At 35.1% G+C, this 14,662-nt stretch overlaps 1 protein-coding gene across 2 annotated transcripts in view; it reads left to right on the top strand.

Annotated features, from left to right (window-relative positions):
* Positions 1-14,662, top strand: part of SEMA3A (semaphorin 3A) — a 173,231-nt gene that overhangs the window by 136,502 nt on the left and 22,067 nt on the right. For both annotated transcript variants that reach the window (XM_062019752.1, XM_062019743.1), the window contains 4 exons: positions 124-268; positions 6,019-6,238; positions 11,975-12,066; positions 14,523-14,564. In XM_062019752.1, coding sequence (XP_061875736.1) covers positions 124-268; positions 6,019-6,238; positions 11,975-12,066; positions 14,523-14,564 — 499 coding nt within the window. The remainder of the gene's footprint in view (positions 1-123; positions 269-6,018; positions 6,239-11,974; positions 12,067-14,522; positions 14,565-14,662) is intronic.

Here is a 14,662-nt window from a genome sequence, read left to right as displayed (position 1 = left end):
TGATAATCAGCACATGCAATAAATTAGAAAGCAACAAGCTGCTATTCCCATAGCTCTTCCACTCTATTAAACCAACTGATAACTTAAAGAGTCTGACTTGATTTCTTCTCGCCTCATTTTTAGTAATATCTTCAAGGGGTCAGCAGTGTGTATGTACAGCATGACTGATGTCAGGAGGGTATTTCTTGGTCCCTATGCCCACCGAGATGGTCCAAACTATCAGTGGGTTCCGTACCAAGGGCGTGTGCCATATCCACGGCCAGGAACTGTAAGTACCCTAAGAAATATAATAATCTAAAAGGAGAAAATTGCAGAAAATATTTTCACACATTACATGGTCCTTGAGCTGAGACCAGGAAAGAAACTGAAAAGATGACAAGGACAAGGTGGCAGAAAAAAAAGCTAAAAATTCCTCCAGATCCAAAATGTATTGATTTTCTTGTAAAGTATGAAACTGCAATAGCAACTTCATTTGAGTTTTAATTTTGGCATTCATATTAACAACTTCAGCAGAAGTTTGAGCAATGGCTGGAGAACTTTACTGAAAGTCAAATGCTTAATAAATCACTCTGCATTATCCTTTCCTTGGAATTTGTCTTTGTTCCAAATATTGGCTGACCCTTTCTTGGTGAGAAGGAACAGAAAACAGAGCATCTGCCTGACTGTTAAGAAACTTTCAATTGTTCTCAACATTAAATGTAGTACAGTAAGACAGATATTTCTGCAATGGATAATGGAGTAACTAACTTCTACCTTCCACTGGTGTTTTTAAAAATCTGTGCTCCTACCTGTTTTTCTGTTTCAAGATCATGAATGACTAAAATATGACTGTATATAAGACATCTATATATACAACTCCCACCTGATGTCAACACATTCTAGAAATATTTATCTGCCTCTGAAATTACCAGTAGTCTAAGAAGATGGAACACTTTTGAAAAATGCATAAACTCGGAGAGCTCCTTAGGTATTGTGAACCAACTTGGACCATATGAGTTCTGAAATATCATTGCTGAAGATTGAATGTATGTGTACACATGTATACGTACAAACATATAAATGTGAATAATATATCTGTCTAGAATATTCTTTTTTAAAGTCTACTTAAATATAAGGCACAAAACAAACTAGGAATAGCTAGTAATTTCTTCTAAATCATCAGATTTTTTACTTTTTTCTGATATATTTTGAAATTCTTCTTTCAAACTTGATCTTTTAACTAATCTGCAAAGTTTGACAATATGTATGCTCAGCCTAATGAAAATTACTTCCTAAGTAAAAGAAAACAGCAGCCCCCTGACTGCCAAATTCCTCAGCACTCCTCACTCCCTCACTATGACTGCTAAAGTAATTTCAAATTTTTCCTGAATTTAAATACAAGTTCTGCAGCATAGGAGATGTTTCACTTCTCTTTTGATCCTGAATATTATTTTTTTAATTACTATGGTGAATACTGATATGTCAGAGTGGATTTTTTTAAGTTGTATTGTTTTATATCCCTGTGAAAAATATGAATGAGTAGATTTTTTTTTTGTTATTTCTTTTGGAGCTATTGTTGTTCTTTCAGTCTGACAGACTTAAGTTAGTGTTCTTTACTCTTTTTATTAATATTCCCAATTCCAGTATTGATTAAACTTTCTAAAAAACCCCAGATAGTATTATATAAAATTACAGAAAGATCTGACTGCTGCACAGTGGCTCAGCAGAGATCCAGATGCAACTCTCTAGAGATTCTGAATGCACAACTTAAATATTTACCCTTGAGACCAGAAACACAGCTCTGCCTGCCTCAGAGCCTGTGGGTTACTACAAGACTTGTGTCTGAGGGTCTTGAACTGAGATCCATGTGGGAGAAGAATAACTTGGTCATATTACTAAGAACAAGCAGAAAAGCAGGGGCTCAAAATCCAGCCACTAAGTATCTGAGTCACCTAAGCCACTAGGTCTTTTTCCAAAGTAGGGAAAAACAGTTAAGTTACACATACTTTTTTTTTTTTTTTCTGACTACCTTCTGAGAATGGGTTTTACCCTTAAAACATCTCTATAACATACTAAGTTTCACAAAGAAAGTGAAAAGATGTTCAGATTTCTTTGTAAACATTTTTCTCACCTAAGGGTGAATGTGATCCCAAATTACCCAACTCTCTATAGCCCTGCAGTTGCATCAAGTAGTACTAGAGGACACGCCACTGTAAATAATGTTAATTAAACTGTGACTTGGGCCAACTCTGAGGTTAGTCTCTCCTAGCCCACTGCCAATGACTAATTCTGGTGGCTACCACTTTAAAAATGTTTTTTACCCCTCATACTTGCTAAAATAATTCTACTGTATTAGTCAGATAAAATTGTCTGAAAAGAAGTTTTTTACTTCTGAAGTGATAAATTTGGATGTGTTTTCAATAGCTTTGAAGATCTGTTGAGAGCAAAGAAGAAAGGTTTTTGAAGTTCCTTTAGATGTCAGATTTGACTCCCTTTTCCAAGAAATGGGAAAAGGGAGGGAGAAACAAAACCTGATCTTCTTACAGTCATTAAGTTAGAGATCTCACTGCAGTTAAACAATGCTGAATTACCTGAGGAATTTAATAGGTGAGGTGCCAGTAAACTTCTTGAACATCTGGTGATTTGTCCAGCATGAATAAAAAGAAAGTTAATGGTTCTTTTGAAAAGTCAGAAAACTTGGTATATAATTCTACATCAGCTTCACATTTAACAAATTACCAGGTTATTTCCTTTAAGATCTATAGATTTTTTTTTCTTTACCTCTTAACAATATTTGAGAGAGGAGAGAGAATTTTTATATATCTTCATCCTGAATTTATATCTGACTTTCCAAGAATTCAGCTACAGAGCTCAAGTTTCCCCTGCTTCATGATACTGTCTATCTTCAGTTATGACCAAAGCACTTTTTCTTCTATTCTTCAATGTAGCTATTGATTTATTCTGTTGGATTCCTTAATAGGAATTTATTCTGTTGGATTCCTTAATAGGCCAGTTAGGAGTCAGCCTAGTTGCCTCCTGACTGATCAAAATCCCTGACATAGCATTCTGGGGACCAACAAATGGAAGTGGATGTTAAATGCAAGAGGTTTTTAAATCTAGTTGAATCTAAGATATTTCTCCAAACTTTTTTCAAGATATTTATATTCATGATTATTTTTGGCAACTGAAAATACTGTATTTCTTTGCTTATGGGATTGATCATGTATACAACCATGAGTGCTGGTGAAGCACTCTGCCAATTGGCTTGACCTAGACCTGCTAATTAATATAAAGTGCAATCCTGTCATTAGCCTCAAAGACAATGTCTTTTTTGTGTTGCCTGGTTTTATGACCATAACATAACTGAACATGACAGGACTTTCCTCCTCAGGATAGCTCTTCTCTTCTCTTCTCTTCTCTTCTCTTCTCTTCTCTTCTCTTCTCTTCTCTTCTCTTCTCTTCTCTTCTCTTCTCTTCTCTTCTCTTCTTATTAATCTTTGACTTTAAATGAGTTCATTTTCATGTAATTTGTACTGTGATATGCTACTTATGGTGCCCATTTCACTCCATTGGAAAAGGAGACAATTATAGCAATGACAGTTTGCTTTTCACCTCAGTCCGTTTCCTAAAGTAGAGTGGGATGAATGCGAACCACAAACTAGTCCAGGTAACGCACTTCAAATTTTCAAATGTAAAGACACAAAAGTTATTGTCATTTTTTTTATTTTCAGAAAAGCAGGGGATCCAAAGAGTAATCTAGCTGTCAGGATTAGGAGTCTTATCTAAGCACACAGAATTTTGACACTAATTCTACTTTTATTTTTTTCTGCATAAATTATCTTGGTCATCATTGCTGCAAGTAAAACCCTGTGTTAGAAAATGAGTCAGAAAGTATTCAAGCAATTGAAACACAGATTAAACTCATTTACTAAAATGGAAATGAATCATATATTCATTTACTGTTCTTTTCAGTGCTTGCCCAGCTGCAATTAACAATATTTATTTATTTATTGTGTTATGATTTTAATACTTAAAACTCTTTACATATATTGTATAATTAATCAGAGCAAGTAATATTGACCTGTAATTGAAACACCAGTGAAGATGTAAAGCAAGCTTAAAATTGAAACATAGAGTTTTCAACATGATTTTTGAGACAGATAATGTTTTGGCCAGAGATTATAAAAAACCTATCTGATGTTCTCTTTGTAATATTTCTGTACAAGGGACCAAGAACATGTAACGATGAAAAGGCTGAAAAATGTTGACACAACTAACTTGCTTTCTGCTTATTCTGCTCCACATGCATTAATCAAATATTCTCCCCTTCCTCCCTTCTATACCATATAATGGAACACAATGCAGGAATTTGCTTATTAATAAATGTACTCAAAAAGAGACAATTTACACTTTTTATGTCCATACTGTAAACATATCTTTGCTGAGTGTAACAACTACTCTTGACAACATTGATTTTTTAATTTAATTTCTGATGAATTATTAATAATTTAGATCAAGGTGACAACAAAGACAATTGATTTCTTCTGCTGAGCATCCTGCAAGGTCTGGATTCTTGGTTAATAAGATATTGTCCTCTAGGTTTTAAAATTAATTGGAAGATACTCTGTGTGTGGATATAAAGGTCAAATTATGTAGGACATTTTAACACCAGCTGTTTATATTTGAGGTTCAAATGCCGCAAACATAATTATCGTCAACAGGTTTCAGACATATCTGAATGAATTAGGAGTGTGGCACCCAAGTTCTTTGCCAAAGAACTTTGAACTGACGATTTAATGCCATTGTGGCTTATTTTCTTCATTCAACATTACTAACATGCTATTAATCCTTATGTTAAAGTGGCAACTGACTTCAAAACAGTTCTACAACAGAGATGAGGGAAAATGTCAGTGATTAGCCACAGTCCTCAATTCACCCCATTAGAACATGCAGTAGGTGAAACAGAAGGGATATTCTTGTGGATACAAAAGCCATGGTTTTACCTCTGCTTTTCTTTTCAGCCTCTACCTTTTGCTCACATTGGGAGAAACTTGAGCAGACAATTCTCTGCTTTTCACAGATTTGAGGCAAAAATATCTGTCTTAACTCTGACTGTATTAGATAGCAAAGGGACTTTTTAATGTATTACTTCATGGGGACCAGATTAATCCCAAGGGGACGTTGATTTTTCTGTTACTGTGAAGTACACCACAGTGAGGAGTCACTTCAATTCTTTTGTGAGGCTCGTCTCATCTAGCTATTCACATGGACAGTATCATTAGCAACACTCATAGAAAGCTTTTTTTAGAATCAATAGAGAGAAAAGAGATACACTTAGGCCATAACTCATTTGATTTGATTTAGTGTAACGTGTTATTTAGCTATCCATATTATTGGGAGTACATGGATGACACAGACTTGTTGAAACAAGCAGGAGTTTGAAAAGTCAGTAGAACAGGGAATTGTCCCAGCATTTGAGATAGAGTTCCTTGGAGAAGAATTGATTTCCAGTCAATTTCTGAAGATGATACTTTGAAACTAAAATAGTACCATAATTAATTAATTTGTCTATTGTATAGACTCATAGAATCATAGAATGGTAGGGATTGGAAGGGACCTTTAGAGATCATCTAGGCCAACCCTCCTGCCAAAGCAAGTCCACCTAGATCAGCTCACACATGATATACATAACCAAATAATGAAATTGCTTGTCTCATATTGAATGATTTTAGGTAATTAATAATTTCTTACTTCTGTCAATTAATATTAATCAATAAAAGACTAAAAATCCTTTTACACTGCATAGTAATAAGAAAAAATATGAGGATCATTCTCTAAACCATTTTGATGTACATCCAAAATGAAAAAAAATTAGACTCTTAGTGACATAATTAACTTTCGTTGTCTGCAATGAAACACTTAGATCACCCATCATGTTTAATTAAAGACTACACTAGTTGGGATGATCATACTGAAATGAGTTTATAATATGTTTCCAGTGATAACAAAATGTTAAACATTTTCTTTTTTTGTTTCCAGTGTCCCAGTAAAACATTTGGAGGCTTTGATTCCACCAAGGACCTTCCTGATGAAGTGATAACATTTGCAAGAAGTCATCCAGCCATGTACAACCCGGTATTTCCTATCAACAACCGTCCTATCATGATCAAAACAGATGTGGATTACCAGTTCACACAGATAGTAGTAGATCGAGTAGATGCAGAAGATGGCCAGTACGATGTGATGTTCATTGGCACAGGTAAGAAGTCTTGAATCTACCATTGAGTGCCTCTCCAGACATTATGGAATCATAGGATGGTAGGGGTTGGAAGGGACCTTTAGAGAATGTCTAGTCCAACCTCCGTGCAGAAGCAGGGTCACCTAGATAAGGTCGCATAGGAACATGTCCAGGTGGGTCTTGAAGACCTGCAAGGAAGGAGACTCCACAACCCCTCTGGACAGCCTGTTCCACTGTTCCACTGCTCCATCACCCTCACAGTGAAATAGTTTTTTCTTATGTTTAAGTGGAACTTTTTGTGTTCCAGCTTCATCCCATTACCCCTTGTCCTGTTACTATCTACTATAGAAAAAAGGGATGTCCCAACCTCCTGACATCCACCCTTTAGATATTTATAAATGTTAATAAGATCTCCCCTCAATCTCCTCCAGACTAAACAGATCAGAGGCATAGATCAGATTAAATTTCACACTCTGAATACTGACAGAACAGTATATACCTGTGAAAATCTGGGACAAGACTCAAAACTCTGTATGTGGGGAGATCTTTGTTACATACATTCATTGCAACAGGTTCAGGCAATGGCCTGCATAGCCTAATTCTTTAGGAGCTTTGCCAAGTGGATTAAGATCAAACCACTTTCTTTTCAACTACTGTTATTAGGGAATTTCATTAGTAATAACTTGTCTCATTAATTATAATTTAGTATTAAAATGCAGGTTTTGAGGTTCCCATTTTGAAGTACAGCATGAGAAGTACTAAAGCGAATGAGACAAGCATCCAGGTATGGGAAATGTCTTGAGTGCATTTCAAATATTGCCTTAAGATGCCTAGCTCTTTAGCCAGAGGAGTATATTGTTTCATTTAAGATATCTGGCACATGCAAAGTGTTTTAAGAAGAATTTTTATGCAAATAGAAACTTGATAGCATTTCCAAAGCATTTGCAGAATCATACAATTTGGGCATTTTATCAAAAGTGGAAAAATGCATCAGAAAAGACATCCTTTCCAGAAACGTAACAATAAGAAGTGACAGTGGCCAGAAATTAGCTGATCCTTATTTGCCTAATCAGAACAATGCTGATTAGCAGTTAGTGGATCTCCTTCACGTTTGGAAGAGATCCCATTAATTGACTGGTGTTCCAGTTATGTTGAGTAAAAGTGTTTTAAACTTCTATTGAACATAATTCCTAGTAATTAGATATTGGCATCATGAAGTCAAAACAAATCAAACCAAAGCCTCACTGTTTCTTTTCAGATTTGTACCAAAAGATATCTGTCTGATTATCTTTCTTATAATATCCCAAATTTTTATTTGCTTTAAGTACAATTTTGATGCTTTAAACCTGGGGTCAAATATCCAAAGCAATAAATCTCAAAGTCTCTTTGATGCTGGTGCCTGAAATATGTTATGAGCAAACTGAGGGCTGTTGAAGTTTTGTATATGAGACATGGTGCATGCATAGCAATTCAGAACACTTACTGGACGAAATGCAGCTCTGCAGAAAGCATTCCAGCTCTTTAAAGCTGTGAACTGAGTTATTAGATACCAGTGCTACAATATGTTCTTACATAAAATGTTGAAAAGTAGTTTCATATGATTTCAAACAACACATATATTTTCCATCACAAATTATAGATTTCAATGCCATCTACAACCGACAGTGTTTTGTGCCTTTCAACAAGTCTTCTATGACCTGATTCAACCCAGAAAAAAAATTATGGCAGTACTCCCCTTGACAGAGGTGTGAATGAACAAGCCCTTCAGCTTCCAGAGTATGATGCTGAACAAACATAAGGATCTGATTTATGTCTACATCTTGAACACAAGAGGTGGTATTTATCTCACCAAAATTTGGCATTCAATCTAAGAAAGATATCTTGGCCCCTACAACTGGGAAAGATAAGTACTTCCAGAGAGACCTTCATTGTACTTTCTTCAAGACCTCTATTAGAGTAAGATGAATTGTTATGCAGAAGTTCCTGTCTGTTTTCAGACAGTACAGGAAGACTTGCTTAAACCTGAACTGTAGCTTTCAGATAAGTATCATTATGTATAATGATACTTATCTAAATTAGTTAGGCAAAGTCTCTCTCTGAAAGAGCCTCAATGATATCTAATTCTTCCCTTTGAGTTGGAAATTCTGGCACTCAGCTTCCTAAACTGTTAATATTCAGGTGTGTGGAAAGTGCTTTGGATCCTATCCAACATTGCTGATAGTTGTGCCCAAGAACTGTAAGAGAAGTATTGAAAGATTATTACTTTTACTTGCCAAAAGAGATTTCAGAATTAAAACACCAACTTTGTAAGTGAAGAATATTGTTATTTCTTGAAATATTACTTTTGTCCATAGCTACTGTTATTTCTCCAGCAGGAAGTTATACCCTCATGGGATAAGAATAGGCATTACACCACCTGTGCTTGGAGCTGGGACACAAAAGATTCTCTGTGCTTCTCTGAGCTCTCTCCTTATTGCATTTTCAGAGTGAGGAAAGGACATCTTCCACACAAGGGTAAAGGAAAAGAGGCAGAACTGAGGCCCTGCCTGCTTATGCCTGAAAGCTGCACTGAGACGGCTGGTCAAAGGAACCAGAAACAGATACACAATCAGCACATATTACATCTTCCCCAAACAAAGAACAAACTAGGGACCAGATTAGGGACTACAATCACAGTCCATTTTCCCATCTGATCTGAACCTATGACAAAGCCAGAATTAAGCTCTTGGGATTATGACTGGATTTTTCTGTGCCAGTCTGTCCCATCAGATTAGATACATTTCTCTGTATTTTCCAGCTGCTGTTGCAGCAATCTACATTATTCCCACATGCTGCTCAATGTCACTATGTTGAAGAAATGCCTTCTTTTCCTTTTCATTGAATGACTGATGATAATTGAACATAACATATTTAATAGCCTTCCAGCATGGTCACATTTTCCTTTCCTGTGGGTGAAATCTTTAGCTGAGTATTTTCTTTCCCACTGTGATTGTACCAGTGTGTTTGACAATGAAAATAAAATCATATCGACATGCTTGAAATGATATCAGAAAAAAACAGGATTTAAGATATGTCCTCAGTGCATATCCTAAGTGTCTGATGTTTGAGATTGTTTGGCCCAGTTAAAGTACATCTGTCAGTAAAGCAAATTAATAATAGTAATCTTATCTTACTGAGTAGAGCCTATAGATCCTAAAGGAGAAGCCTGATTCCACTTGTGTGAAATTGTTTGAAATACTACTCTGTAAAACTTGATGTGGGACTCAGATAAAGCCACACTTTGATACCTGTGGCCTGACCAGAGTCGCCATAGTGATTAACACAATGTATCTTTGACCTCAGAAGCTTCCTCGAGCATCAAGGAACTGCAACTGTTGCAAGATCCACTTAAAAATCGGACCTCTTTTGAGATAACATTGAGTGGAGAACTCATGTCTGCTTAAAGCCCACTCAGACTTCATAGTTTCCCCTATGCTCTGTTATCAAAAATCCCCATTTATTTCTAGAATATGGCATCTGATGGATCATGAGGACAGTCACAGTCCAACACAGAATACAATCATGACATATAGCTACACTGCTGTATTTATTAGATCAGAGTTCTCTTATTTACCCATACCATGTATTTTCCTCAAAACCACAGTCATCAAGTTATAAGGATAATTGAGGTCATTAACTCATCCATTAAATTACAAATAAAAGTAATGTTAAATTTTCTGCTGTTCTGAATTACGATGTTGTAGAAATGTGGATTTCTTTTTCTTGTTTTAAAGTTTATATTGCATTTGTTCTGTGTTGTTCTCAATATTTCTTGAGTTAAATACCTTCAATTAGTAGCAGTAACCATAACAAAAACCACTTTCAAAACAACTTATGTAGTGTATTTTACTAGCTTAGTTTGTACATGTAACTGCCTAAAAAGAAAGTTGGGCTTTGGTTTGTTGTTGTTTTAAGAAAGAACTATTTTTTTCTTTTTAAAAAAAGAATCTGTGAATATTTGACTAATGAAAGAGAACAGTGATTTACATATTTGGGGGGGGGGAATCACTTTCAAAATTTCAAAAATATATTCTTAGAAATCAACATCTGCTTAAAGTGGAGCAAATAAAAGAATTAAAATCTCAGTTTTACAGGATATTCTAGTATTTCTAGAATATTTAAACCAAATTCACATAAAGAATTTTAAGTATAAGAATTCTCTCATCAAATTACTCTCCTCTCTCTAGTAATGAATGATAGAACACAAGGAAATGGGTTCAAGTTGTGCAAGGGAAAGTTTAGATTGGACATTAGGAAAAACTTTTTCACTGAGACGGTTATTAAGCACTGGAACAGGCTGCCCAGGGAAGTGATAGAGTCATGATCCTTAGAGATATTGAAAAGACATGTAGATGAAGTACTGAGGTATATGGTTTAGTGATGGGCTTGACACTGTGAGGTTAGTGGTTGGACTTGATGATCTTAATGGTCTTTTCCAACTGTAATGATTTTGTGATTCCATGAACTTTTAAGTTAGTCACCTTATAAAAATATTTTCAACCTGTGTAATCTATCTGTTTCATTTTTATGCTTATTTTCATTACAGAAGTGGTAAAGTTTCAACTTCTAGTTTCAACAGAGAAATATATACTTATGAAATATGTTTTTGATTTTGTGTAACCAATGGTTAATTCTTGTTTTGAGAATGCTGACCTTTCTAGTTCTGTTCTTTTAAGAATCTTATCAATTTAAAATGCCTTCTATTTTCCTAAACTATTACTGCTAAGGAATGTGCAATGTGAAAAATCCTCAGACATAATTGTTATTCCTACGATGTATTTACATGGCACTACACTTGGCTGGTTAAAAAGAAAAGTGGTATACAGAGTGTTTCCATTTCAGAGAGTCTGCAGTGATGTGTACCAGCCTAGAAAAGATTCTTTTTTTTGTTGTTCACTGAAAATTCTGTTAAAATAAACAAATCACAGATGCAGCAGCTGTAAAACAGAAGTGATCTTAAGTCTCAATCATTTTCACAAAACTAAAGACTGTAGCTCTGGAATGTCAGACTTTGCCCTTGTTCTTGTTACAACCAATTGCAAAACTCCAAGAATGTAAATGGATATAGTATTAAAAAGCTGGCACACACCTATTTCTAAACAGAAGGCACAAATTCTATTGTATTTTTACCCCTCAGAGAGGATCAGTTATCTAACACACAGAGAAATACAGATGCCTTTAGGGGCTTATATATCTTAGATACTTTGTTTGACATGGGGAGGATCGCATGTACTTAAGACATCTAACAGCTTCATCTGTCTAACAACATTTGTCCAGATGTTTTTATAACCATACCGAGCCTTCTGACAGCATCTTCACATGCATTTTAAAAATGACAAACATCATGCTCAAAATAGATAATAAAACATGCCTGGGTTAATTTAGTGCATTTCCTTCCTCAATTAAATGGCTGAAACATCTGTCACTTCATACTGTCACTTAAACAGAATTTCAATCCTTTTCATTCTTTAATAACTATAGTAGTATCTATCTTTGTTGCATTTCAATAACTGAAAAACTTCAGTGAAATGTCCTACTAAATTCAGAGTTTTTCTAGATTCTTTTAAGAAGCAGTTGGTATTTTGAATGAATGCTCAGGGATATGTAGCTTCACAATCTTTATTTGTGAAATAATTACACACAACAAGAAACTCTGGCTGCTCTGAAACTGAAATATGCCTCTTAAGCACCTGAAAACTTTTTTTTTCCCTATTCAAGATATTGGAACAGTTCTTAAAGTGGTTTCAATTCCTAAGGAGACTTGGCATGAATTAGAGGAAGTCTTGCTGGAAGAAATGACGGTCTTTCGGGTAAGTGCAGCTAAATTTCAAGTGTCAGGTTATAGATTTCTCCATGGACAGCTGCAAACTAAACTTCTTGCAGTCTAGCCAAGGAATAGCTTGGCATACTCCTCTAATTAGCTTGTCATTTGCAGACCCAGACACTAGTCAAAATAAACCTTGAAACTTTCAGTGCTAGCTGGTGGTTAATGATAAAAGAAATGGCATTCTGGGCCCTTGTTTTCTGGTTTGAAAAGTAAATTAGTATCTCTGAATCTTAGAGCTATCACCATGGCATGGTGAAATATGTATCTGTGTGAGTCTGGGAATATTGTCTGTCTGTTTTCTCCCACAGAGATACGCAATACATAAATTTTATAGTCACATCAACTCTTAACACTATCCACATTATTGACATAATGTAATTAGGAAGATACTTTAGAAAAAGCAGTGATCTGGACAGATTTCTTGTGCCTAATAATCTGAGAAACAAAGAAAATGTTTATATTTTCAAAGGCGACTATAGGGTCTCATTTTCATCATTTGGCATAAGACACCATAAACATCTCTTAATCTTTAGTACCTTTTGTGAACACGAATCTCATCTGTTTTTTCTTTTTTGAACAGCCTAAATTTTAAGACCAAATAAACCTTTCAAACACTTTCCAGACAGAACCCAGGAATGTCTCATGTTTTGTACACAACAACGAATCATTTAGATTCCCCATGTTATTCCTTTTGTCAGTTCTGTTTTATGGCACCATTTCAGGCCTCAGGATTTTTTTGGGAGTTGATGCCTAGCTGGAAGGTTGAGGTTAATCTGACAGCATGAAGATGATGCTTGTGTGCTGAGAGAGCCTCACATTGCATGGTCTCACTTGAAGAGTGCTGACAAGGGCCATGCTCAAAACCTGACAGAAGGGCCCAGCCACCATATCCTCATTATACTCGGTTGCCATCCCTTTATTTTTCATTTCTGAAGAGACACAACATACTTAAATAGAGATTATATATCTTTTTTTTTTTCCCCTTTACTTTTCTTATGGGTAATCTTGTCTTTACTCTTTCTAACACAGAAACCAGTGCAAGATACCACTGAAAAATGGGGGTATCTGTTTCTGCAGTTCATGGTCTTTTTGTGGGCAGAAATGTGGATTGTTTTGGGTTTCTTTTTTCCTTTTTTGAAAACATAAAAATAAAGTGGAAACTATGAGGAGAAAATGAGACAAGTAATTTGTGGCTCCCAGCTTTTTTTCTTTTTCATACGCGCAAAAGTCATTACATTAATGCAGGGTAATTTGGCAATTGTTGATAATGTATGAGTCTCTTCCTAAATCAAGTAGAAGTGCCACATTAAAGGAGATCGGAGAAATATAAAAGTGAAAGAAAGAAAATATATGGAGTGAAAGTTTTATTTCAGAAGGGCTTTACAGAAGGATAATAGTTAACAGCAGATTCAAATCTGGTATTTTACGTGTATATCTATGTGTTACACAAATGATTTTGTTGTTCTGATTTACTTGAAAGCTCCTTTGGCGTATGCCTTAGCCTTAGAGACAGCATTGATGTACTTCAATGGAATAAGCAGAATTTGTATGCATAAGATATGAATCTTTCATTAGGGAATTTGCAACAGATTTTACATATACTTTAAGCAAATGTATGTTTTCTTGAGTTACTAAAGAGTTCACATGCATCATGAACAATGTATTTGATCCTTAAACCTCAGTATGCAAAATGCAATGTTCTTGATTTATAGTTCCACTAAACTGAGAGTCATCCATATCTGTTACATTGATAACAAGTGACTATTTCAACACCATTTCTGCAGTATTTCTCTGAACGACTGAGCAAACAATCTAATGAATTAAATTTCCATTCAATGTTACACTTAATTGATGCTTTCTAATATAAGGACTATTAACCCATTTGTAAAGGCAAGTCCACATGTTTAACATCCGCTGACCTATACCAAATTCTCTCATGATAAGCAAGTTTGAAGCTACACAAGTATAAAAGCTTAATAAGGACTTTATTAATGTATGTAATCAAGAGTATGATGCATGAGATCAACAGTAGATGTTTACATGGAATAAAGCTCAGAATTGACTTGCATGGTTCATAACCAAATCATGCCACTTTTACTCTCAGGATTAGAATCCATTTCACCACCTGGGCCTAAAAGGTGTAACATATGTCTAAACATACTTATTCTTTTAAATATTTCCTACAGTCTCTCATGTAAGAAAGTAAATGTGGGTTTGATATCTGCCTTATCTACAGATAAGTAAAATTAATGGACTTCTTAGTAACCCATTTGGGTGATTTAATAATGGGAATTCCAGGGTTCAAAAAGCTTCTTGCACTATTACTAAGGAGTTTCTAGTTTAATTTCAGAGTTTCTAGCTTGGGCAAATAGTATTCAAACAGAATTATTATGTTTATAGAACTCATTTTGTATTTTAACTATTCTTCTTTTCCCCTAGGAACCCACTGCTATTTCAGCAATGAAGATTTCTACAAAACAGGTACTATATGCACAAACTTTAAATCACTTTTAAATATTTATTGGTCTCTGTCTTTTAGAGACAGTAACTTGGCAGTCAGTAGAGACATATTAATTACA

The sequence above is a fragment of the Colius striatus genome, chromosome 1, assembly GCF_028858725.1.
Source record: "Colius striatus isolate bColStr4 chromosome 1, bColStr4.1.hap1, whole genome shotgun sequence".
In the NCBI taxonomy this organism is placed as follows: Eukaryota; Metazoa; Chordata; class Aves; order Coliiformes; family Coliidae; genus Colius; species Colius striatus.
The sequence above is the reverse complement of the archived record's forward strand: the minus strand, read 5'-3'. Positions and strand labels throughout refer to the sequence as shown.